A 25,143-nucleotide genomic window follows, 5' to 3' on the forward strand; every position below is an offset into this window, starting at 1 on the left:
CATGCTGAGAATGGCTGCCAGCGTCCCGATCATAGCTTTGGTTACCCGGGGAGCGCTCAGAGTTAGTAATATTTTCTCGGGGGCCCTATTTACTCACCAGCCCTCAAAATTTACTCGCAAAATGCGAGCAGGCGAGTTAAATTTTGAGGGCTGCTATATATATATATATATATATATATATTTCTGCTGCATACCATTTAGTTTGTAGGATATTATTGATTTGTGTTTCCTATATCTTTATTGTACCTTCTATAACTACTTTATTTTGTTTCAAAGCCATTCTATCAACTTTTCTGTGGTGTAATACAATTATGCTTGCTACCATTTAAATGCATAATAATCATTTTATTGAGCATGTTCAAATGACAGCCAACGTGTTACATCTTTACAAACAATATAATTTCTAATGCATGGAATATATTATAATTTATACATGACATAGTGTAAAAAAATATATAATGTAGCATGTTTTGAAAATCTGACAATTAGATCAAAGGATGGGGTGCAATTTGCTAGCATATAGTGCATGGTACAGAATCAAAAATAGAAAGTTTGACTTAATTTGGATATTTAAAATACTGTAATTTCATCAGCTTCATTTAGGTATTCATCATCCTCAAAAGCAAGATTAACCTGAGCCCCTGATGCTTCATTGACAGCCTTCATGTTGATGTTTTCGCTGGTGCTTTTTACAGGTGCACCACTGTCATTTGTATTGTCATTGTATGCCAGATTTATTTGACCTTTGATCTTATCACTTTCCTCCTGTATTCCACCATCTTTACTTGTCCTGAATTCCTGTTCATTGTCAATTTTTTGATAGAAATTTTCATTAATTGCCATGTTCAGTTGGTCTCCAGGTTCATAAAATGAAAGACGTATAGATCCTTGGTTTGAGCTGTTTCTTCCACTTTCAGCCGACTCTATAAATCTAGCCTTCTTTCTTCTGTAAATGGAAAGCACATAGCAAATTATTAAAATAAAATTGTGATCAAAGGTTATTTATGATGCAGTCTGTCAATAATAGTAAAAGAGCACTAATTGTTTATCTAAGCACCCATAATGTAGCATTAGTGTTTTTTGATCCTGCCAGTTGATCTGTTGATTTTTAACTTTTTTCAGAAGGGTGACAACACTGTTTACACTTAAGTGATATTGCTACAATGTTACACCCCTTGACCTGGACGTTCCCCCTTTAAAACTGAGTCTGCATGTAAATGTGAATAAAATAAAAAAAAACATGTGAAATAAAAAAGGAATTCAAATAGCAACCACATTTCATTACTAGAACAGGACATTTGTTTGGTAAAGTGTTCCTTTAAATCTAACCACGAGTTATAAAATATAAAATATAATAATCAAATGTAATTTTATACTTTTAGCCCCCCTCATTTTTCAAATTTTTCACATCCCCTCCCTTTTCCCCCTTTTTTTTACATACATAAAAACACTGTAGATCACATATTAGATAAATGTTATACAATGGAATTTATATAGTAATATACAGGATTCAAGAAACAATGTATAGGAGTATGCATGGAAGTATATGTATAATGGTTTACTTATTTATTTATTGTTTTTTTTTTGCAAATAATGTGGATTTTTTTTTATAAAACTAAATTATAAAAACTGTAAAAATTGTATTTTATGTGTGACCTCCAAAATGATATGCTTTATTTTCACTTTGGTAGCCAACACTGTTTAAAGCGGAGTTCCACCCTAAAAATTAACTTTTTTTTTTTTTTTTACTCACTTCTATCTGGCTGTATTCGTAATCTGCCTAGTTCCTGGTCCTAGGTGGTTCAACTTCCTGTACTAAGACCCCATTGCCTCCTGGGAAATGATGACACTCATTTCTTAGGAGTCTCTGGGCATTACTGTGCCTAAAAATCGCCCAGCATGCACCTCTCCCTAAAAACCAGGAAGAAAAAGGAACTGGGCTTCACATGCCCACACATATGATGGATACGGCCACAACATGAGCTGGAGGATATAAGGCATTTCTGGAACAATTGGGCAGCTATTAATATGTTTTAGGGATCATTTAATGTGATTAATTTTAGCGTGCAAAAAAATAAAAATATGCCCGGAACCCCACTTTAATTAGAACATGAATTTCTACTCGTAAAAACTGATACTCATGGTAAGTGTGAACCAACTGGAACCAGAAATTGTGGTAAGACTAGGCTCCAAAAAACAACGTATTTCATGTTTTTAAATATATCAATCGGTTTGCGTTGTGTTAGCTTAACTCAGTGTTTCTCAATTCCAGTCCTCAGGCTTCCCCAACAGGTCAGGTTTTCAGGATTTCCATTATTTTGCACAGGTGATTTGATCAGTTTCACTGCCTTAGTAATCACCACAGCCTTTTCATCTGAGGGAAATCCTGAAAACCTGACCTGTTGGGGGGGCCTGAGGACTGGAATTGAGAAACACTGGCTTAACTAGACATATATATGTACCAGATACACTATACTTGCTTATATAATCTCCTGTGTGTGGAAAAAATATACATACTTGGATTTCAAGTAGAAGTATGCAGCAATAATAAAGACAAAGCTGATGACGAAGACTCCAAGAACGACACCAATCACAATGTATATAGCTGTGTTGTTAACTAGAAGCAAGAAAAAAGGGAAACATTTATTAGAATGGGGCAATTTTAACAATACCAAGTATGTAAAAAAATATGATGATAAAATTATAGCAACAATAATCATTTTAATTTTGTAAGTACGAAAACAACAACTAAATATCTCTTTAACTCTTTCACTGTCAGGTCTGTACATCATAGGAACCTGACAGCAGGGGGTTTTACACATACTCAGTGTGTGTATATCTGACAAGTAGACTGCCACCTGATGAAAGCAGTCTGGCACATCTGGTGGCGTCATATTGCCTTCACATCCCCTGGTAATGTGTGCCACCATGTATCTCTGGCTCTTCTTGCCCATTTGTGAGCCCGGGATCTGCATTGCAGGCTTTGCCGGGTGGGGGGGAGGGAGCTGAGTGTACACATGTCTGCTCTCCTCCCCTTCTTGTTGCTGACCCAGAAGTGACGTGTTTGATCTAATTTCTGAATCTCCCTGTCTGCTTCCCTGGCCAGCATGGCCCTGAAATAATGTAATGCAATGTGATCTGCACAGTGGAGTACAGGGGAGACGTCTTATTAAAGTGATGTTGCCCCTCATTTGATGAAAAAAAGTTAAGTAAAACATTTTTTATTTTCAATTGTAAAAAAATGAAGGTTATTGCCAAGCATATAAAATCTCCAACCACAAAACATTTTGACCCCCCACTCCCACATATACGCACCTACAAACTTAAATGGCACCTACTCATGAAAACACTGATTGCAATACACATGCTGCATAATGCCACGCATGCCGGAGTGAGAATAATATTTCTACTTTTAAAATATCACCTATAGAAAATATAGGGTATTGAAGTTTGTCGCCATTACATGTTGGGTATCTATTTACTTTGTGCAATCTCATCGTTTATATTTTACCAAAAAAAATCGCAATTTATTGTATTTGTGTGCCCTAAAATTTACTTTAGTGTATTTTTTTTTTTACCAAAATGTTGTGTTTCTTTATTGCGGTATTATCGTGTAACAGAAAAAAACTGCATCTACTACTATTTTACTCTATAAGGTATCTGCTTTCAGAAAATATATCATTTTTTAGGTGGTTTATGCAATCTTCAGGCCTAAAATTATTTTTTAAACATGTGTAAAAAATGCAAAAACAACTCTAGCAGCAAAATGGTTAAAAAGTGCACAGTCCAGTATGCACAGTTATGGCCAGCAGTCTGATGATGTCTGTGCCAGACTAAAACATGGATTGGTTGCTACAGGTTATTGAATGAATATTCCTGCTATTTGTACTATTTTATTAAATAGATGGCACTATTTTATTAAATAAGTGCCAATAATATTTCTTGGCACAGTGAAGAAGAGTTCTGGCCATCCATGGCCAAATATAAAATATTTTATCCAAAAAATCGAAAGCTGTGATCTTATTTCATTAAAGCGACACACATACTGCATACTCTATCTTAATGATTGCAAAAAGATGTATATATTTGTAGCATAAATTAACCAGTAACTTACTTTCATTCTCCTCCTCGCAGTAGGTTCCTTTGTGGGTGCTGGGGCACATACAGCGCATGCCATCAGTCGTATTGTCTGTTCCTGACAATTCCACACAGGTACCACCATTCTCACAAGGGTTTTCCAGACATGGGCTTGCTGTAATCACAATATACAATATTAGAAAGTTGTACAATACATTTTGAAATATTATTTCCCAAAGACCTGTAGCTTTCGGTACTTTTGAAAGTCATCTGTGCCATTGTTGTTGCAAACTCCAGATTACTTGTAAAGGAAACTTCACTGTTTTGTACTGCGCAAATGTCATAAGGGGTCTACTTTTTTACTTCTAATTCTGATAAAAAGGATTATAAGCCCACTTACGTATATAGCATCCACGAATCTGACTGGCTGTAGTACATTCCTCCCCTTCTTTACACTGCATGTCCTCACAAACTACAGAGGAAGTATCTGCGCAAGTGCAGTTCTGTGAACAGTCATCTGTAATGAAGCGATCACCAGTCTGCAAGAAACAGATTAAATACAACATTTTATTATATTAAAGTAAATATAAGCCTGCCCTAACAGTTCGCGTTTAACTACTTTAACCGGGAAGGATTTGCCCCCTTGAAGACCATGCCATATTTTGTGATACGTCACTGCGTCACTTTAACTGACAATTGCGCGGTCGTCCGATGCTGTACCCAAACAAAATTGACGCCTTTTTTTTGCACAAATAGAGATTTCTTTTGGTGGGATTTGATCACCTGCAGTTTTTATTTTTTGCACTATGAACAAGTCAAAGAGCGACAATAAAAAAAAAAAAAAACATTTATTCATCAGTTTGATCCAATATATATTGTTTTACATAATTTTGGTAACATTTTTTACAAAATGATTGTTTTTTGCAAAAGTTGTCGGGCCAGATTCATGTAGAATTCCGGCGGCGTAACGTATCCCATTTACGTTACACCGCCGTAAGTTTTCAGCGCAAGTGCTTGATTCACAAAGTACTTGCCTGTAAACTTGCGGCGGCGTAACATAAATCCATCCGGCGCAAGCCCACCTAATTCAAATGGGGCGTGTATCATTTAAATTAGGCGCGTTCCCGCGCCGAACGTACTGCGCATGCTCGTTTTGTAATTTCCCGCCGTGCTTTGCGCGAAATGACGTCGCACCAACGTAATTTTTTGAACGGCGACGTGCGTTACGTCCTTTCCTATTCCCGGACGACTTACGCAAAAAAAAAAAAAAATCAAAATTCGACGCGGGAACTATGGCCATACTTTAACATGGCTGGTCTAAATATAAGCCATTGAAATAGCATCTGTAACTTTACGACGGGAAAAACCGACTTAAGAGAATGCGACGAGCGCGCGTAGCTTCGTGGATCGCCGTAAACAGCTAATTAGCATTCCCGACGCGGCAAACGACGCAAACTCCACCCAGCGGGCGCCGAAGTATTGCATCCTAAGATCCGAAGGCGTACGAAGCCGTACGCCTGTCGGATCTTACCCAAATGCTGTCGTATCTTGGTTTGAGGATTCAAACTAAAGATACGACGCGGGAAATTTGAAAATACGCCGGCGTATTAGTAGATACGCCGGCGTATTTCATCTGTGAATCTGTCCCTTCGTGTCTACAAACTATGGGATAGATGTTGGGACTTTTTTTTTTAATAGTAATGACACTTTTTCGGGACCAGTGACATTATTATATTGATCAGTGCTATAAAAATGCACTGATCAATGTAAAAATTACACTGGCATGGAAAGGATTAACACTAGGGGTGATCAAGGGGTTAACTGTGTTCACTGGGTGTGTTCTAACTGTAGGGGAAATGGGCTCACTGGAAAATGACAGATCACTTTTCCTGATCACTGGGTCACTGATCTCTGATACGTTCCCTGTGAGAATGGGGATCCGCCTTGTTTACACTGGCAGATCCCTATTCTGTCACTGTACTAGGCGATCACGAGTCACCGGCAGAAATCGAGTATGCGGGCATGAGCATGCTGCTGGCGGCACGCGCCTGCCCGCAACTCACCATTTTTTTTTAATGCATGGGAAACACTTTTGCAAAATATGCTTTCGCCAGTCTTTATAAATCCAGAGATTTTGATTACTGCGAGTTTATGTTTAGCTTTAGTAAATTTAATCAGTGCAACACAGCAATGTTATTTAAATGTGTATAATCTAAATATAAGTGTTATTACCATGTAGTAGTTATTGAGGTAAGTACATCCACACTCTTTGTATGGCACACAGTCAAATCCACTGAGTATGAATCCAGGTTCACACTGGCATCCTTCATAGCATGGTGCCTCACATTCAGACTCGGATGCCATGTTGCTGCAGGATGCAGGACAGGCACTTGTGCAGTCCTTGTAAATGCTGTTATCAGTGCAGGTCAAAGCTGTTTGAAAAAAATAAAGGAGTTACAACTATGGAGTGTTTATTATACTCTGAGTAGAAGGAATCTGTGGAGAGGTATACCTTGAGTGGTAGGAATATTAAGGAAGTATGAATTCATAAATGCTTACCACAGACAGTTTTTTCTCTCCAGCCATCAACATTGGTTCCATTTTGCTGGCAGGTATATGCGTACTGCTCAAGATTTATACATAACAGCTCTTGGCTTTGGAACTCAGCACATGTGTCAAAGATACAGTCCCTTTAAATGTAATTATAAAGGTTATGAGTGATGAACACAAACAATGAGATATTATATTAGACAAATATACACAAACAACTTACACAATGAAATCTTCTGGTGGCACAAATGGAATACAGTTTTTAAATGGTCCAAGAGGGTCTCTCATAACTCCACAGAATGAAGAGCTGTTCACAGAAGCCAGGCCTGATGCTGAACAGGCAAAATTGTCTCCTGTGTTTAATATGGTATCTTGTTCTTCTAATGGCATCACAGCAGCACGTCTGCAGAAAAAAATAGTATGATTTTGTTTCACAAGATTACAATTATATTTCTTTTAGTGAAGGGCAAAGCAAGGCTTTTTCTCAAAACATTATTATTATTTGTTTATTTAATCTGTTAACAGTTAAGTGCATGAATGGCTTACTATTGTTCTAATTAGTAGGTAATGTCAACCCGCAATGGTTCTACATTTCTCTAGAGAAAGTAGCACCATTCTTACATGACATATCACTTAAACAGGGTGGATGCAGCCTGTCCATCACTCCACCACTCTGTGATATCACTGTCAAGCTCCACTGCCTGCCTAGAAATCAGGTGAGACTTTGGCACACCCTGGCAGGTGAGAGAATGGGAAGTTACATCACAGAGCAAGGATGGCTGGAGGAAGAACGAGGTGCTAACATTTGCATATTTGCAAATTTAGTGCAGTTCTCAGTTCTAATGCCGCGTACACACCATCACTTTATGTGATGTAAAAAAACGACACTTTCTGTGAAGTAAAAAATGACGTTTTTGAAACTTCAATTTTCAAAGACGAAGTTGCCTACACACCATCGTTTTCTCACAATGATCTTGCAAAGTGAGGTTACGTTCCACCACGTTTTACCATTGAAGCTTGCTTCATAAGTAGCTTCTGGGCGTGCGTGGATGAAAAAACGTCTTAGAAAACGAAGTTTTTTGCTACACACGGTCAATTTCTGTGAAGTAAAAAGTGCACTTTTGAAAAACGACACATAAAATTGAAGCATGCTTCAATTTTTTTTGGTTGTTTTTTACAAGACTAAAACAACGTTTTCCCCCACACACGGTCAATTAAAGTGACGTTTTTAAAAACATCATTTTTTTTCATCACATAAAGTGATGGTGTGTACGCGGCATAAGATTTGGATCAGTGCAATTTTGCATAGACTAATAAAGATACTTGGTCTGTACTACCTGATATACTGTACATGCCTTTAGCTTTCGTTGCATTACATGGTGATATGTGTACTTTTAGAAAACTATTGCTACATAATTTAAATCAAGACTTACGTTCTTTGGGTGGGTATTTACTAGTATGCCTTCTTCCAGTGCAGGCAGTTCCAAGCTTGCATTCATATGCACACAGATATTAAATTGCCCAGTATCGCAGGCAGAAGTAAAGTAAAGTATCGCAGGCAGAAGTAAAGAAGTATCGCAGGCAGTGTAAACATAATAAAAAAATTCTAAAAGAAAGTTTGCATGTCTCTTCAGCCAAAATAATCTACCTCCTGGCATCTTATTCTAGAAGTTTGTTTCCACTTCATAAAAGATGTATTATTTAAACAAATAATGAATTCAGACTTTGCAAGAAACAGGAATGGTTACAGTACACAGTATTTGCAGATTTTAGTTTTTTTTTTTATCATTGAAATTTTAAAATCAAAATGTTGTCATTATTCATTATAATAAAGCATGAACATTCTAAATAATTTAAATACAGATTTATACTTTTGAGACATACAGCATGAAAGAAAACTAAACTTCAGCATCATTCAATAACTCCACAAGTATGACATACCTGACTTTAGCTGGCTTAAGTGACTTAATATTCCAACTTTCACCAAATGTATTCACATCACCAATCAGTCTGCCATCAGGATTTGTAAAGTCATTTGACGTTCGTCCATCATAGTTGCCACAAAGTCCCTGAAGCAGACTTTGGTAGCTGCTTGGTACAATAATTTCTAATTTAAAAATAGCAAAACAAACAGAAAATGTGTTCATTACTGTTGTATAAACTTCTTGTCTCTTAAAATGTATTATAATCTAAACTTGAACCACGTTTTTTTTTTAATTACAAAAATGAATCATTATGCAGTCAATATTTAATGAATCTTGAACCATTCCATAAATAATCCCATACAGCAAACCTTAATGATAACAGTTATCATTTCTTACTTTCACGTTTTAACATAACAGACCTTTTGGTTGTAACTGTATGTATATCAACAAATATAGGCTGTGCTTCAATGTATTCCTTCCAGAAATGTCTATTTACTGTTTTATTGAATGCTATTAAACAAACTGTACCATCAGGTTGTGTCTGCAGTTTAAATTTTAATATGGTTTGTTTACATGCGGCGCACTATTCTTTCTTGACATATTTTGCTAAGCTTTTAACTTGTGTCCTGCTCTTCACTCTCTTTCCAACATTTCCGTTTGGCTCCGGATGCAACACACTCATCCAATTGTGATCAGTTTTACGTAGCTTTTGTCTAGTCAAGTCCATTCCCCTGATAACCCCCTGTTCTAGCCCAAGCTTCTTGGTTTCTAGAATTATGCTAGCTGTATGATTACCTGTTCAGTTGTGTCAGTGTGGTAGCTCATCTAATTTAGAGCCTATTTCTTTATCCAGTTCCAAAGTGCATCAATTTAAACGTTTTCTCTAATATTGTATAAAGGTTGGTTTCAGTAATGTATGTATATTGTGCTTGTTTTTATGACATATGTAGTGTCTATTCGGCTTGATTTTAAACTTTGTATGGAATAAATTTCATATTTTCTTACTACATGGTTATATACTTTATTTTGACACAACTCTTCCCAGGGGCAAAACTATTTTCTCCTTTGGTTCATAACAGTATTACTATCTCTGCTAAATGTTACAGCTTCCCTTCAGGTTGGTTGTTAGTTAGTCAGTAGGAAATACTATGTGTCTGTGTGCATTTAACCATTGCCAACAATGACATGTTCAGCAGTGGCAACATATACAGTAACTCATTTTTTTCAAAATGGCACTGGGGTATGTTAGGTTACTTCTCCACAAGCTTTAAAAGGGAACCCATGGTAGACATTTCTGAGTCAAACAAATTAATATACAACTCTGTGTTTGCTTAACTTTGAATTTCTTGTGCTGGAAATAATGTAGCATGCACATTTTGGATCACACCAGTACCACACACTGACTCGACAATAAATAAGTAAAAAAAAAGTTCAAAATTAGGTTGTATTGTGGGCAGAACTCTGTTTATACAATCATCATCTATAGTAACGGAGCTCCATATTTTCAGTTTACTTGCAAATAGTGCTTAGGGCAGTTAAATTTAAAATGTTATCCTATTCGCACCTATTATTGATTTCAGCTGTTTTCAAAGAAAATAACTGTGATTCTTTTATATGCGGTATCTTTGCTGTTCAAAGATATCATGTAGAGTTGAACAGAATGCACTGATTTATTTTCAACATAAAAATAATTCACACACGCAAGTGCCAATTTGGTCAGGAGTGGAATAATGTACCTTTCTGAGCTTGCATAATGAACAAATAATGCTAACTATGGGCTTCCCATGGTGTACAGCAATGGCACATTTAAGTAACATTGTAAAGGGTGCAATGAACAACACCTTTACTAGTTCACTTAAGAGTAGAATACAAAAACAAAAAACAAGATTAAAATGAAACAAGTATAAACTAATGCTGGAAGATTATGAATATCTGAGTTGGATTAAACCATCAATTTTTATTAATCCTTACAAAAGTAGATATGACTTTAGCGTGTCAGTGTTGAGCCTTACTCTGTCCTGATAAAGAGGAAGCAAAGCAACTCTGGCAAATGTTGCTATATAAACAGAGGATAATTTAAAGATAGATAGATAGATAGATAGATAGATAGATAGATAGATAGATAGATAGATAGATAGATAGATAGATAGATAGATAGATAGATAGATAGATACTGTTGTTTTATATACAGTACCTGCATTTTCTTTGCCATCAAAGCTGATAGAAAGACCAAAATCAGTTTCCAGGTAGATTCTTGTTGGTCTCTGATAGATGTATATTCCTTCATGTGGACGGACAGGAGGTACTGTTTTCACACCATTAATCTACAAAGAATTGTAAAAATGTCAATATAAAGTAACAAAACAAATGTAAATGTTTTAACAGTGTTATTATTAACATAAAAAAATCTAAATGTTTCCAAAGCCATAATTGTTACTATAAATTATACAAAGACATGATTTGATGCTTTTATATTTGGTAATAGTGTCTCTGAGTCGGACAAAAATAAACCTTTACAAAATACTAAACAGGGTGTGTATCATTCTATAACAGAGTTGACAAAAAAAGTATTGCAGTATAACATACAGCTTGTAGCATGTAGTGTGAGGGATCATGTATAAATGTACAAATGCTGAAATAAGGGCAAGACTTACTAAGATGTTGTTTAATCTTGTGATCTCTGCTTTTTACATAGCTTATTAACAGGCCTTAATTTAAAATTAAATTAATCTGTGTTGCTGTGATTGCGCTAGACATATTTTATAGAGAATGCAATGCAATTCTAAGCAGGTCAATCAAGCCAACATTATCCAGCAGGCCTATACTTTAATTATTTTCAACTCAACTAAAGCCCTATACACACGATCGGTTTGTCTGATGAAAACAGACCAATGGACTGTTTTCATTGGACAAATCGATCGCGTGTGGGCCCCATCAGTTTGATTTCCATCGGTGAAAAAAAATAGAACATGTTTTAAATTTTTCTTATGGATAAAAAAACGATAGAAAAATCAGACGGTCTGTATGGAACTCCATCGGTCAAAAATCCACGCATGCTCAGAATCAAGTCGACACATGCTTGGAAGCATTGAACTTCATTTTTTTTCGGCTCGTCATAGTGTTGTACGTCACCGCGTTTGGACACGATCAGAATTTTGACTGATGGTGTGTAGACAAGACTGATAAAAGTCAACTTCATCGAATATCCAACGAAAAAATCCATCAGATTAGATTCCATCCGATCGTGTGTACAAGGCTTTAGTGTTTGACAATATCACAGGTTCACTGGCAAGTGAAAACATTTTTCAACACTATGTAATACACTGCTCAAAAAAATTAAAGGAACACTTTTGAATCAAAACTCCTGGGATATTGATTTGGTCAGTTAAGTAGCAGAGGGGGAGGGGTGTATACAGAGGGGGTTGTTAATCAGTTTCAGCTGATTTGCTGTTAATTGAAATTAACAACAGGTGCACTAGATGGGCAACAATGAGACAACCTCCAAATCAGGAATGTTTTTTTCAGGTGGAGGTGTCTGACATTTATTTTCCCTACTCATCTTTTCTGACTGTTTTTCACTAGTTTTGCATTTGGCTAGGGTCAGTGTCACTACTGGTAGCACAAGGAGATACTTGGACCCTATAAAGGTTGCACAGGCAGTCCAACTCCTCCAGGATGGCACATCAATACGTGTCATTGCCAGAAGGTTTGCTGTGTCCCCCAGCACAGTCTCAAGAGCATGGAGGATATTCCAGGATTCAAGCATTTACTCTAGAAGAGCTGGACAGAGCCGTAGAAGGTCCTTAACCCATCAGCAGGACCAGTATTTCCTCCTTTGTGCAAGGAGGAACAGGATAAGCACTGCCAGAGCCCTACAAAATGACCTCCAGCAGGCCACTGGTGTGAATGTCTCTGACCAACAATCAGAAACAGACTTCATGGAGGTGGCCTGAGGGCCCGAAGTCCTCTTGTGTGCTTTGTGCTCACTGCCGGACACTGTGGAGCTCAATTGGCATTTTCCATTAAACACCAGAATTGGCAGGTCCGCCACTGGTGCCCTATGCATTTCACAGATAAGAGCAGGTTCACCCTGAGCATATGTGACAGACATGAAAGGGTCTGGAGAAGCCGCAGAGAACTTTATGCTGCCTGTAACATCATTCAGCATGACTGGTTTTGTGGTGGGTCAGTGATGGTCTGGGGAGGCATATCCATGGAGGGATGCACAGACCTCTACAGGCTACAGAATGGCACCCTGACTGTAATTAGGTATCGGGATGAAATCCTTGGACCCATTGTCAGACCCTATGCTGGTGCAGTGGGTCCTGGGTTCCTCCTGGTGCATGACAATGCCCGGCCTCATGTGGCGAGAGCATGCAGTCAGTTCCTGGAGGATGAAGAAATGTATACCATTGAATGGCCCCCACGCTCACCTGACCTAAATCCAAAAGAACACCTCTGGGACATTATGTTTCGGTACATCCAATGCTGCCAGGTTGCAACTCAGTCTGTTCAGGAGCTCAGTGATGCTCTGGTCCAGATCTGGGAGAACATACCCCAGGACACCATCCATCGTCTCATTAGGAGCATGCCCTTATGTTGTCAGGCATGCATACAAGCACTTGGGGGCCATACAAACTACTGAGGACCATTTTGAGTTGTTGCAATGAAATCAACCATATCAGTATAGATATCCAGCATGATATTTTTGCCCGTTGAGATCTGATATGTTTTGAAAGTGTTCCTTTAATTTATTGAGCAGTATATATTCAAACCCATAATCCCTATACAGTAAAACCTTGGATTGTGAGCATAATTTGTTCCGGAACCGTGCTTGTAATGCAAGGCACTCGTATATCAGAGCAAATTTCCCCATAAGAAATAATAGAAACACAGATGATTCGTTACACAACTATTTATTCATATCAAATTGATTAGAGCAATACAAAATACAGTATAAAGTGTACTGTAAAAATAAAACAAATTAACCTGTACTTCAGGAGCTACAGAATATAAAAGAAAAGAGAGACGGTTCACACTGCAACTTCAAAACAACTTCAGGGAAAGCGTGTGTTATCTTCCTGTAATGTCGGATCCAAATCACATCAATTAAGATAAGGGTCCAACGTGGATTGATTGGTTAGAAGTCGCCTTGAAGTAGTACATGCACCTTTTTTAAAGTCTGAGCAACTTCAGTAGTGCTAATTAAGACAGCCCTCATTGACTAAAATGGTATTTTACATGTCACGCAACTTGGAGTCTCACAAGTTGGATCCCAAGTCGCGACAGTGTGAACCAAGTCTTATACTCAGTTGTGACATGACGCTACTTGTATTGCTAGACCTCGCTCGTTTATCAAGTTAAAATTTATAAAAAAATTATGCTCGTCTTGAAAAAACATTTGCAGACCAAGTTACTTGCAATCCAAGGTTTTACTTTATTAATGTTCCTCAGCAAGATGCTCCATGCTGTATATATGTTAATAAATACCCTCCCTTTTGACAGCTAAAACCCTCAGCTCAGACTGACACTCAGATCCCCACTAATGATCATGAACCAATCAAAGTGTTTCCCAATCATGTAATTATGTCTGTTATGATCAGAGCTTTTTTTCTCAGAAAATAGGTGCAGGAACTCAACCACGACCCGTTCAGATTTCACAAACAATAGAAGGGTCTTAATGGGGCATTAAATACCAGGATTGCATTACATACAGAGTGCAGAGTTCAGGGGGGTTACACACAGAGTGCATAGCTGTCACTTGTAAACACAGAAACCAGACTTCTGTGTTTACAAGTGATTGTGGTGAGCGGGCACCAAAGGGTCTGAGCCAAAGGTGGTGGAACTGAGTTCCCCCAAGTTCACCCTGAAAAAAAGCCCTGGTTATGATATAGTGATTATGTGCAAGCTGGAGGATTCATTGACAAATAAAGTCCTAAACTTGCTGATGACACTGCAGATGTCACTACAACCTGAAGGGGTGAAAACAATTACAGTTTTGAAAAAAACATTAAATAAAAAAAAAATGAAAACATGTTGTTATGATTTGCATTTTTGCTCATATATCAGACTATAATAAAAAAAAGTACAGGGTTTTTATTAAAATAGGATGACAAATAAAAGCAATATATTGTGAAAAAAATGTATCAGTATAATATATTGATAATACCGTGTATACTCGAGTATAAGCCGAGTTTTTCAGCAAATTTTTTTGTGCTGATAATGCCCCCTCAGCTTATAATGAAGTCCTCCCGGCGCTGTGACCATCTGCAGCCCTAATATCTCTCGGTGCTGTGATATATTCAGTCTAGTCAGCGGCCGTGTAACAAAGCCTGCCTTCTCCTTGTCCTCGTCCGTCATATGCTGAACACTGACTCACTGTTGGGAAACCAAGTCAGTGTTCCATCACGGATGAGGAGTAGGCGTCGCTTTGTTATGCTGCATGGCTGCCGACTAGACTGAATATATCACAGCGCCGGGAGATAATAAGGCTGCAGGTGGTCACAGTGCTGGCAGATCATAACGCCGGCACAACGGCAGATGGGCACAGCGCTGATCAGGTACTTGAGGCACATTGAGGCTGAGGCATGCAGATGGACACAGTAAAGCTGAGGCATGCAGATGGACAGTGAGGCTGAGTCATGCACATGGGCACAGTGAGGCTGAGGTATGCAGATGGACAGTGAGGGTGAGAAATGCAGATGGACAGTGAGGCTAAGGCATGCAGATGGACAGTGAGGCTGAGGAATGCAGACTGACAGTGAGGTTGAGGAATGCAGATGGACAGTGAGGCTGAGGCATGCAGATGGACAGTGAGGCTGAGGAATGCAGATGGACAGTGAGGCTGAGGAATGCAGATGGACAGTGAGGCTGAGGCATGCAGATGGACAGTAAGGCTGAGGAATGCAGATGGGCATTGAGGCTGAGGCATGCAGATGGACAGTGAGGCTGAGGAATGCAGATGGACAGTGAGGCTGAGGCATGCAGATGGACAGTGAGGCTGAGGCATGCAGATGGACAGTGAGGCTGAGGAATGCAGATGGACAGTGAGGCTGAGGAATGCAGATGGACAGTGAGGCTGAGGCATGCAGATGGACAGTGAGGCTGAGGCATGCAGATGGACAGTGAGGCTGAGGCATGCAGATGGACAGTGAGGCTGAGGAATGCAGATGGACAGTGAGGCTGAGGCTGAGGCATGCAGATGGACAGTGAGGCTGAGGCATGCAGATGGACACAGTGAGGCTGCAAATGGGCACAATGAGGCTGCAGATGGGCATTATTGACCCTCTTTTCCACTTATCGTAGCTGCTGCATTCTCACCCTAGGTTTATACTCGAGTCAATAAGTTTTCCCAGTTTTTTGTGGTAAAAGTGGGTGCCTCGGCTTATATTCGGGTCGGCTTATACTTGAGTATATACGGTATATTGTTATGTACATTCAAGTGAACTGAGCCCTGCTGATGCTGTTATATTTGGCCAAGGCATCAATTACCTTTGGTGAAGAAAGTGTTAAGTCTATGTAATATGTTTATGTACATGTTAATGTTGTAAGTAAACTCACCAATAGTTTTACACTTACCACTAATATCCTGTTTTGTCTGAATAATATGACTTGATTGTAAACTTCAATTCGCAGCTCTTTTAATAAACTGAATTTACTGAATAAGAACATGGGCTCGTTTTTGCCTTCAATGGTAAATGGCTCCATATAGTCAAATATAGAAGAAGAGGTCCGTGTCACCACATAACTACTCTTGCCCTGGAAGTGATGGTTCAGGCCATCAAAGGTGCGATAATGTGGGTCACCCCCAATGGTACACCTAGAATAACCTGAAATAGGCATTTACACAGTAAATAATAAATCTTTTTAGGAAAATCACAATATGCAAATTTAACTAACACATAAACCAGTTAGAAATTATCTATCACTGGTGTAGACTATGTAAATTAAATCTGGTTAGCTACCTTTTATCTATTTACTTCACATTTTAGTTGATTTTTGCACTTGCATTGCATGTTATATAATAACAAATTATTTTGAACAAGAGGAACATTTTGAAACAATGTTAAAATATAGTTACAGTAACAAAACATAAAAGACTGCTGCAGTACTTAAAGGGTTACTAAAGGAAAAAATATTTTTTGCTGAAATGACTGTTTATTTGGTATAGAGACATAAAAGTTAACTGATTCCTTTTAAAAATGATTAAAAATTGAATTAAATCTATCATATAATGTGCCTCTAGTTTCACTTTCGGTTTTAAAGGTCCATACATGAAGTTCCGGGTGAGAGGTAAGTCGGGAAGACTCACAGAACAAAAACAAACAAATCCAGGGCAGTGTTTTGTTTTTAAAATGAATCTGATTGGTTCTGAGGAGTTTTAGACACACAGTAATGACAGCTTAGACCACCGTGAAAATCTCCCAGTACCATGGTTATAAGGAAACAGGCAACCAGGAAGTGTGGAGATCACAGCAGAATTACAGCTACTTCAAAGCAAAAACGAACAATGAGGACATGAAACCAGTACTGCAGTAAGGTAAAGGAAACTATTTAGCTTAAAAAAATGTTTTCCTTTAGTGACCCTTTAAAGGGTAACTCCATTTTCAAGAGAAAAAATATAGCAAACTAAAAAAAAAGGATATAGCATATATAACTGTGATTCAAGCCATAGTGGGCTCCATTTACTAAAAGAGATTGCATGTGGTATTTAAGGCCCAGATTCTCAACCGAGATACGACGGCGTATCTCCAGATACGCCGTCGTATCTCTGCGTTCAGCCGTCGTATCTATGCGACTGATTCTTAGAATCAGTTACGCATAGATATTCATTAGATCTGACAGGCGTAAGTCTCTTACACGTCGGATCTAAACTGCATTTAGTTTTTGACCGCTAGGTGTCGCTTCCGTCTAATTCCGCGTTGAGTATGCAAATTAGCTAGATACGCGAATTCCCAAACGTACGCGCGGCCGACGCAGTAAAGTTACAACGTTTACGTTAGGCTTTTGCCGGCGTATAGTTGCCCCTGCTATATAAGGCGCAGCCAATGTTAAGTATGGCCATCGTTCCCGCGTCGAAATTTGAAAAAGTTACGTTGTTTGCGTAACTCGTCTGTGAATGGGGCTGGACGTAATTTACGTCCACGTCAAAACCAATGCGTCCTTGCGGCGTATTAGAAGCAATGCACACTGGGAGATTTCCACGGACGGCGCATGCGCCGTTCGTGAAAAACTTCAATCACATCGGGTCACAGTAGTTTAACATAAAACACGCCCCCCCTCCACATTTGAATTAGGCGGGCTTACGCCGGCCGATTTACGCTACGCCGCCGCAACTTACGGAGCAAGTGCTTTGAGAATACAGCACTTGCCCGTGTAAGTTGCGGCGGCGTAACGTAAATCAGATACGTTACGCCGCCGGAAAGATACGCCAGTCTACGAGAATCTGGCCCTATGTGTCCAGACAATTTTTTTTCTAAATATTGCATGCAATCTTAAAACTGTCAAATCTCTATGTAGTTTTACTGTATTTTCAGCAAAATGCTCAGTAAATACTGCATGAAGAGGAGTTAAACTCAATTCACTGAAGGAAATAAATAATTAAATGCATACAGTAATTAAGTAGTGGTCCAGGCATGCAGTATTTAAATGCTGCTTCAAGACTTACCCACCTTGCCAACCGAGTGTTCTCCACCCCTCTCTGTCAATCCCTTTCACTCACCCAACAAACAAAATTCTAAGTACTAACAACAAGTTTCAAAGTCATCCATAACTCTGCCCTAATTGCATCACTACCCTAGTATCAAAATACCAACCAAGCCATTATCTTCGGTCCTCCCAAGACCTCCTGCTCTCTAGCTCCCTTGTCACCTCCTCCCATGCTCGCCTCCAGGATTTCTCCAGAGCTTCTCCCATCCTTTTGAGCTCCATATCCCAATCTGTCTGACTGTCCCATAATCTATACATCTTTAGACAATCCCTGAAAACCCTTCTCTTTAAAGAAGGCTATCATGGTTCTAACTAATACACTGTTTTAATTTCTCCATCATCTCATCCCCCAAAGCTATTACCTTTTGTATCATTTGACCCTCCCTCTTAGATTGTAAGCTCTAACGAGCAGAACCCTCTGATTTCTCTTGTACCAAATTGTAATGTATCTGTAATGTCTGCCTTCATTTTTCGCCTATTCATACCTACTTCGGTGGATGCAGCATCGGTCCGATGCTGCATCTGTCCCCCACCGCCTCTACACTGAGAACTGAGCAATCAAACATCGCCGATGGCTTTGTTCTCTCTCCTCTCCCCCTGCACGCTTACTGGAGTGCTGAGCTGTGAAAGGGCAGGGAGCGGCTGTCTTAGGCTCTCATCGGCTCTCTGAGAGGCTAAGACAGTATCAGTCCAGGCACCTGGTGGATCCAGGCTTTATTGTCATGATGACACCTGGACTGATTTCTGTGACGTCAGCAGAGAGTGGACTTCAGACGGCTCTCTGTTGAAAATGGGTCACAGGATTGTAAAATCAATTGCAATCCTGTGACCCATAGGAGAAGCCCAGCCAAACAAGCTTAGGCTGGACTTCTCCTTTAGGCACTGCGCAAACTGTTGATGCTATATAAATCCTGTATAATAATAATAATAATATTTAGGGAATGTAAAAATATAATAGCTAATTTTGAGTAGTCTCTTTTTGGATCAGTTCTAAATATGAAAATATTGAAATCATTAGGGTTGATTTACTACCACTTTTACCTACATGTAAGCCTATAATAAGGCTTACCTGTAGGTATAAAGAATATCTCCTAAACCTGTATGGTTTAGGAGATATTCCCCTCGCAATGCGCCGCTGAATGCAGCGGCGCATGCGCAGCGGGGATCCTCGGCTAGAGGCCCGGCAATCGCGGGAGTGCCGACATTGCCGCTCCAGCCAATCACAGCTTGTCGCGGCGATACCCGCAAGACACGCCGAGGCAAGATGACATCTCGCTCGGCGTGGCCCAGGTAAGCTCTACACACCTCATTCCAAGGTAAGTATTTCATAATGGGCTACTATGCGGTGCATACTAGCTCATTATTTAAAGTAGGGGGGTGTAATGGCGCTTGCTAGAATTAAATAAGAACTATCTAAAAATCGATCAAAGAAATAATCATGTAGGAGTATCCAAAAGTATCTGTAAGTATATAATATATATGTTCCACTTCAAGTCAAACCCGCCCAGCATCAATCAATTGATGTAGAGGGTAAAGAGAGTGGATTATTAATAATAAAAAACTGTTGAGTAGACAAACGTGCCACCAAGAGCACTGTGCTACCAGAAAATAATCATAAATATATTGAGGAATAAAAAATATAAAAATAGTAGCGTTGACCAAAAAAATATATATGTATAATGTGAATAAAAATTCCTAAAATAATGCTACATCAATATAAAGTGCAATGTGCAAAAAAATATAATAATATTCAGTGAAAGGAGTACTGAAATCCAGTAATCACAATCTAAAACAAATACAATTCAATTCATGCATCAGTGAAAACAAATCCAATCCAAAAAATTGCAGTGAAAAAATATGTGTCCCATACAATATATCCCTCAAGGGTTTAAAATCAAATATAGTGACAGAAAATTAAAACATGCCAAAGTGACAAGTGCACAGTTGTGCAAATATAACAAAGTCCAAAGTTCAAAATATATTTCTTTAAAACTTCAATCGCTGATTTCCAGAGTGTATTATGTGCTCCACCAACAATCCATAAATTGATGATTCAGTGCATCAAAATGAACATGCACACGTGCTTATAAAGAAAATAATAGATGCCAGTCGTCTCTCAGTGCAAATGTGAGATAAGCGTTTCCACCAGCCCCTTACCTTAGTAAGGCTTTAATATAGCCTAATGTAGTGCTGTTAAGGATGGGATATACCTCACACAGCCAGCCTGCTGCTCCAAATCCCGCACCTGAACGCTCACAGATCCCAGCGCTGACACTCAAATAAAGAACAGGAAGGCTCCCATAGCATAAAAACCTTTGACAATTTATTCGTAAAAAACAAAGAATACACTCACAAACATAGATGAGTCATCAGCGTGTGTAGTACAAGAGTGTCTCCGCTCTGCGGCCGTGAGCGGATGACGTCACCAACAGCTCTCCGGAATCCTCACGCGTATCGTGACAGCACGTCACTTAATCATAGGAACACGATACGCGTGAGGATTCCGGAGAGCTGTTGGTGACGTCATCCGCTCGCGGCCGCAGAGCGGAGACACTCTTGTACTACACACGCTGATGACTTATCTATGTTTGTGAGTGTATGCTTTGTTTTTTACGAATAAATTGTCAAAGGTTTTTATGCTATGGGAGCCTTCCTGTTCTTTATTTGAGTGTCAGCGCTGGGATCTGTGAGCGTTCAGGTGCGGGATTTGGAGCAGCAGGCAGGCTGTGTGAGGTATATCCCATTGTCTACAGTTTTTTATTATTAATATTCCACTCTCTTTACCCTCTACATCAATTGATTGATGCTGGGCGGGTTTGACTTGAAGTGGAACATATATATTATATACTTACAGATACTTTTGGATACTCCTACATGATTATTTCTTTGATCAATTTTTAGATAGTTCTTATTTAATTCTAGCAAGCGCCATTACACCCCCCTACTTTAAATTATTACCAGTGTGTGAACACTATTAGTCGTGGCTGCTGCTTAAGTAGATCCTTTTATTTATTTATGTTATTTATTTAGATCTCCATGCTCTGGTTAGTTTGATTTGCGCATTAGTTCCCCCCATTTTTCATACTAGCTCATTATGCCTTTTGCCATTCAGGTGTAAAAAAATACAACCGCTTTAAAGAATAACTTAAGGGAAAAAAAGTTTAGTTTAGCTTAGATGGGAGGTTCTTTGTCTTTTGGCTAAGATCAAGTGTAGTATCTGTTTTTATCAGTTTCCAGTGGAGGCGCTGTGCTATCATCCCTACTATGGGTGGGTTGGAGTGTGGCCATGCAAATCCATTGGTATGATGTAAACCTAGAAGTTTAGTATCACAGGGACCTCTACCAGGGTGCCCATACATCATTGGGGGCCGAGAGTAGGTTCTTCCCAAGAAAACCGGAAGGGGACACTATCTGCACTGGTCTGGCCAAAGGCAGGGTTCCAAAAGAAGCCCATGGTGTAAGTGCCCCTGCAGTGGCAGTCCAGGGGTGCCATAAATCTCACTCTGAGTGAGGGTTACTTTGAGTTTGCTGGCACCGAAGCCACTGCACTACCACACTTTTTTCACACCTGTGTCTAGGGCTGAGCCTTTTCACTAGGACCAGGGGAATCTTTTATTCCTGGCCAGAATTCCTATTTGTTTATTTCTTCTGTACAAAATTGGGTATTAAAAATGAGCACAGCTACAATTTATTGAGTGAAGATTCTCAACACCTTTAGTAAATCCAGAAACCAGAAACAGAAACCAGTTAGTTGATGATATCATGCACAACTGAATGTCAGTTGATAAATGCTGCACACACTCACCTGTTGGTTTACAGTTGTATTTGCCATTTTTGTTTACAATGCAGATTCCAAAAGGACAGCTGAATGATTTGCATTGGATTACATTGCCCGCCTTACATTGACATTTCTGAGTGCAGTGAGGTGTAATCCAGGTTTCATCAATCTAAAAGGGCAATGAATATTCTAAGTCAATAATCCAACAGTGTTAAACATGTTATTGTAAGAATATATTTTACAACTTTTTATTTTTACAAAGAAATGTTTTATATAGGGTGAATCCATGACACTGATGTAACAGAACATTATGGGTCTATTGTTTCCACAAATTGTTCTCACAACTTTCACCCTATATTTACAAATTGCACGAATATTGTGAGAAAAAAAATGTATGAATAACCTCATATACAGGGTAGATCTTATATAGAAGGAACAAAGCAGAAGCTGTTTACCTTACAGACTGTTTTATTGTCTATGCCTGTGAAGTAAATAAAATTGTGTAACAGATTGTTTGGTCAAATCAGCAGTTTTTACCATCTACAATCTTCCTTGCATCTACCTATAATCCAGGTAGGAGTTAATGGAGTGGCAAAATGGCACTCTAGGCAGTTGGTTTCCAAGGCACATCTAGGAGACTTTGGGGATTTTTTTGGATTTAGACTAAGGCTCCGTTCACACCTACGTTCACACCTAGGCGTTTTTGGGCATTCTTCTCCTCTAATGCTGCGTACGCATGACCGTTATTCATGTCATGAAAAAAACGACGTTTTTCTCGACGTGATTTGTCGTGATTCCTCTCAAGCCTAGCTTGCATACAGAGGTTAGTGAAAAAAATGCTCGAACAAAGCATGTGACGTACAACACGTATGACGGCACTATAAAGGGGAAGTTCCATTTGAATGGCGCCACCCTTTGGGCTGCTTTTGCTTCTGAGCAGGCATGTTTTTTCCCCCTCGTAAAAGCGTACACACGGCCATTTTTCACGACATGAAAAAGAACGATGTGAAAAACGACGAGAAAAAATAAAGCAGGTTCTAAATTTTTTTAGCCCATTTTTCTCGTTGAGAAAAACGCTCTAGAGCAGGGATATGCAATTAGCGGACCTCCAGCTGTTGCCAAACTACAAGTCCCATGAGGCACAGCAAGACTCTGACAGCATCAAGCATGACACCCAGAGGCAGAGGCATGATGGGACTTGTAGTTTGGCAACAGCTGGAGGTCCGCTAATTACATATCCCTGCTCTAGAGCATACACACGACCAATTTAAAAAAATGCATTTTTCTCATCATGAAAACTGGTCGTGTGTACGCAGCATAAGCCTCAGCTCTAAAAATGCCCAACAAGACAAATCTGATTAATTTCAATGTCCCCTGTTCACATCTGAGCATTCTGTCACCTAAAACAAAACACCCGTCCTTCAAAAAAGTACAACAACTTATTTCTTGTCAGATTATAGGCGTTTTTCATTCTTTTACATTGGTAACCTTTTGACTTGTGCAAAAATCATGGTAAAAATCGTGTGACTTTCGGCCTGAAAACAATACGCTCAGGTGTGAACGGAGACTTAACCATTAGGTCCTTAACTGTGTCAGACCAAACTCACAACAACTATGCTGTTAACAGAGACAAAGTTAGAAATTGAATGCACATTTTCAGGCATTTTATATATGTGCAAAACACTAAACAGGCTGCAAGTGACCCTGTTCCCCATTCAGCTAATTGGTCTCTTTTGCTTCTAAATTTCTGCACTCTGTAGCATTTTCTCTGTACCTCTCCTTCTCACAGTTGTGTCCTCTCTCTATAAACTCTTTTTCCTTCACTCCTCTTCTCAACCCCACATATTGTGTATATCACATTTACTCCTGTCCTCTCCTTATTACTTCACTCATCAGCTTCTTATTATTCTTATTATTATTATTATTATTCTTATTATTCTGAACCCCAATGCTCACAAATCCTCCAGGGAACTGCGGCATACTTCTTAACACAAATCATATGTATTACCACCCTCATCCTTTTGCTTCTCTTAACTTTTGCATATTTATTTCCAAATCCTGGGCCTCCATCATCTCACTTTGAACACCCACCCAATCGCCTGGCAGCAGCTGCAATCCACACAATCTAGTTTCTATTTTTCTTCTTCCAATAACCAGTTTTCCCTTCTCATGTGCACTTTGGAATGCCTGCTCTGTCTGTATCAAACTCACCTCTGTTCATGACCTTTTTATCACTAACTTTTTTAACCTACTTGCTGTTGCTGAAACCTGGCTTCAGGTTTCAGCAACAGCAGGTTACCACTTTAACCTCCCTTCTATCCACTGGGTCTGTGAGAGTGGGTCCAGCGGTTTTACCACTCCCCCAAGCATGAACAAACCCTAATAATCCAGCCAGTCACAGTTCAACCATCACCACCACACCAGTCACAGTGTTGCCAGACCAGTGTAGTCAAAATCAGTGGGGGAGGATTACCTTACTGCTAGACTTTACTTTACTCTGGACTTTACTGGAGCGTGCAGAATCTGTTGCATCTGTGAATGGTAGCCAATCAGCTTCTATCTTCAGTTTATTAAATAGTGAATTCGATCTACTCTACTCCATACATTTTAAATTACAGTGATTTATTCATCTGCAGTGAATGTTTATTGAATGTCACATTCATTGCTTTATAAATATTTTTCCTTGACCAGTAGTTAAATGAGGGGGGCCCATACATGATCTTACACATGATATTGGTACATTGGTACTTGGCGGTGCCGTTCCAGGCTGAGGTGTAGAGCCCTATTGGCCCTCAGGATAGTAGGGATGCACTGGGTTGAAAAATTCATCCAGTAAACAATGAACATTTAAACATAAAACCGCATCTCACCATAACCGATTCTAGTGTGGATGTATATATGTGAAAGTCCCAGTCAAAGTACCCCTATGATTAAGCCCCAGTGGGGTGTGGGGAATATCAGGGGGAGTGGCCCGAGGAGCAGCATTGACTGAGGCTTTTATATGTTTACATCCATACTAGGATCGGCTATGTTGAGCAGAGGTTTTGGGCCAGATTCACAAAGAGATACGACGGTGTATCTACAGATACACCATCGTATCTCTGA

General features: G+C 39.2%; 1 protein-coding gene and 1 pseudogene across 1 annotated transcript in view; one reads left to right on the plus strand and one right to left on the minus strand.

Moving 5' to 3' along the window:
* Positions 1-324: 324 nt before the first annotated feature.
* LOC120935683 (IgGFc-binding protein-like) overlaps positions 325-25,143 on the minus strand; it is a 193,103-nt gene continuing 168,284 nt past the window's right edge. The window contains exons 89-99 of the mRNA XM_040347737.1: positions 22,066-22,207; positions 16,131-16,381; positions 10,747-10,876; positions 8,569-8,734; positions 6,851-7,030; positions 6,637-6,767; positions 6,310-6,509; positions 4,478-4,616; positions 4,115-4,252; positions 2,518-2,617; positions 325-946 (exon numbers count right to left, since the gene is read on the minus strand). Of these exons, the coding sequence (XP_040203671.1) occupies positions 571-946; positions 2,518-2,617; positions 4,115-4,252; positions 4,478-4,616; positions 6,310-6,509; positions 6,637-6,767; positions 6,851-7,030; positions 8,569-8,734; positions 10,747-10,876; positions 16,131-16,381; positions 22,066-22,207 (1,953 nt within the window). The 3' untranslated portion in view covers positions 325-570. The remainder of the gene's footprint in view (positions 947-2,517; positions 2,618-4,114; positions 4,253-4,477; positions 4,617-6,309; positions 6,510-6,636; positions 6,768-6,850; positions 7,031-8,568; positions 8,735-10,746; positions 10,877-16,130; positions 16,382-22,065; positions 22,208-25,143) is intronic.
* Positions 21,445-21,531, plus strand: LOC120938750 (annotated as a pseudogene).

The sequence above is a fragment of the Rana temporaria genome, chromosome 4 (genome assembly GCF_905171775.1).
Source record: "Rana temporaria chromosome 4, aRanTem1.1, whole genome shotgun sequence".
In the NCBI taxonomy this organism is placed as follows: Eukaryota; Metazoa; Chordata; class Amphibia; order Anura; family Ranidae; genus Rana; species Rana temporaria.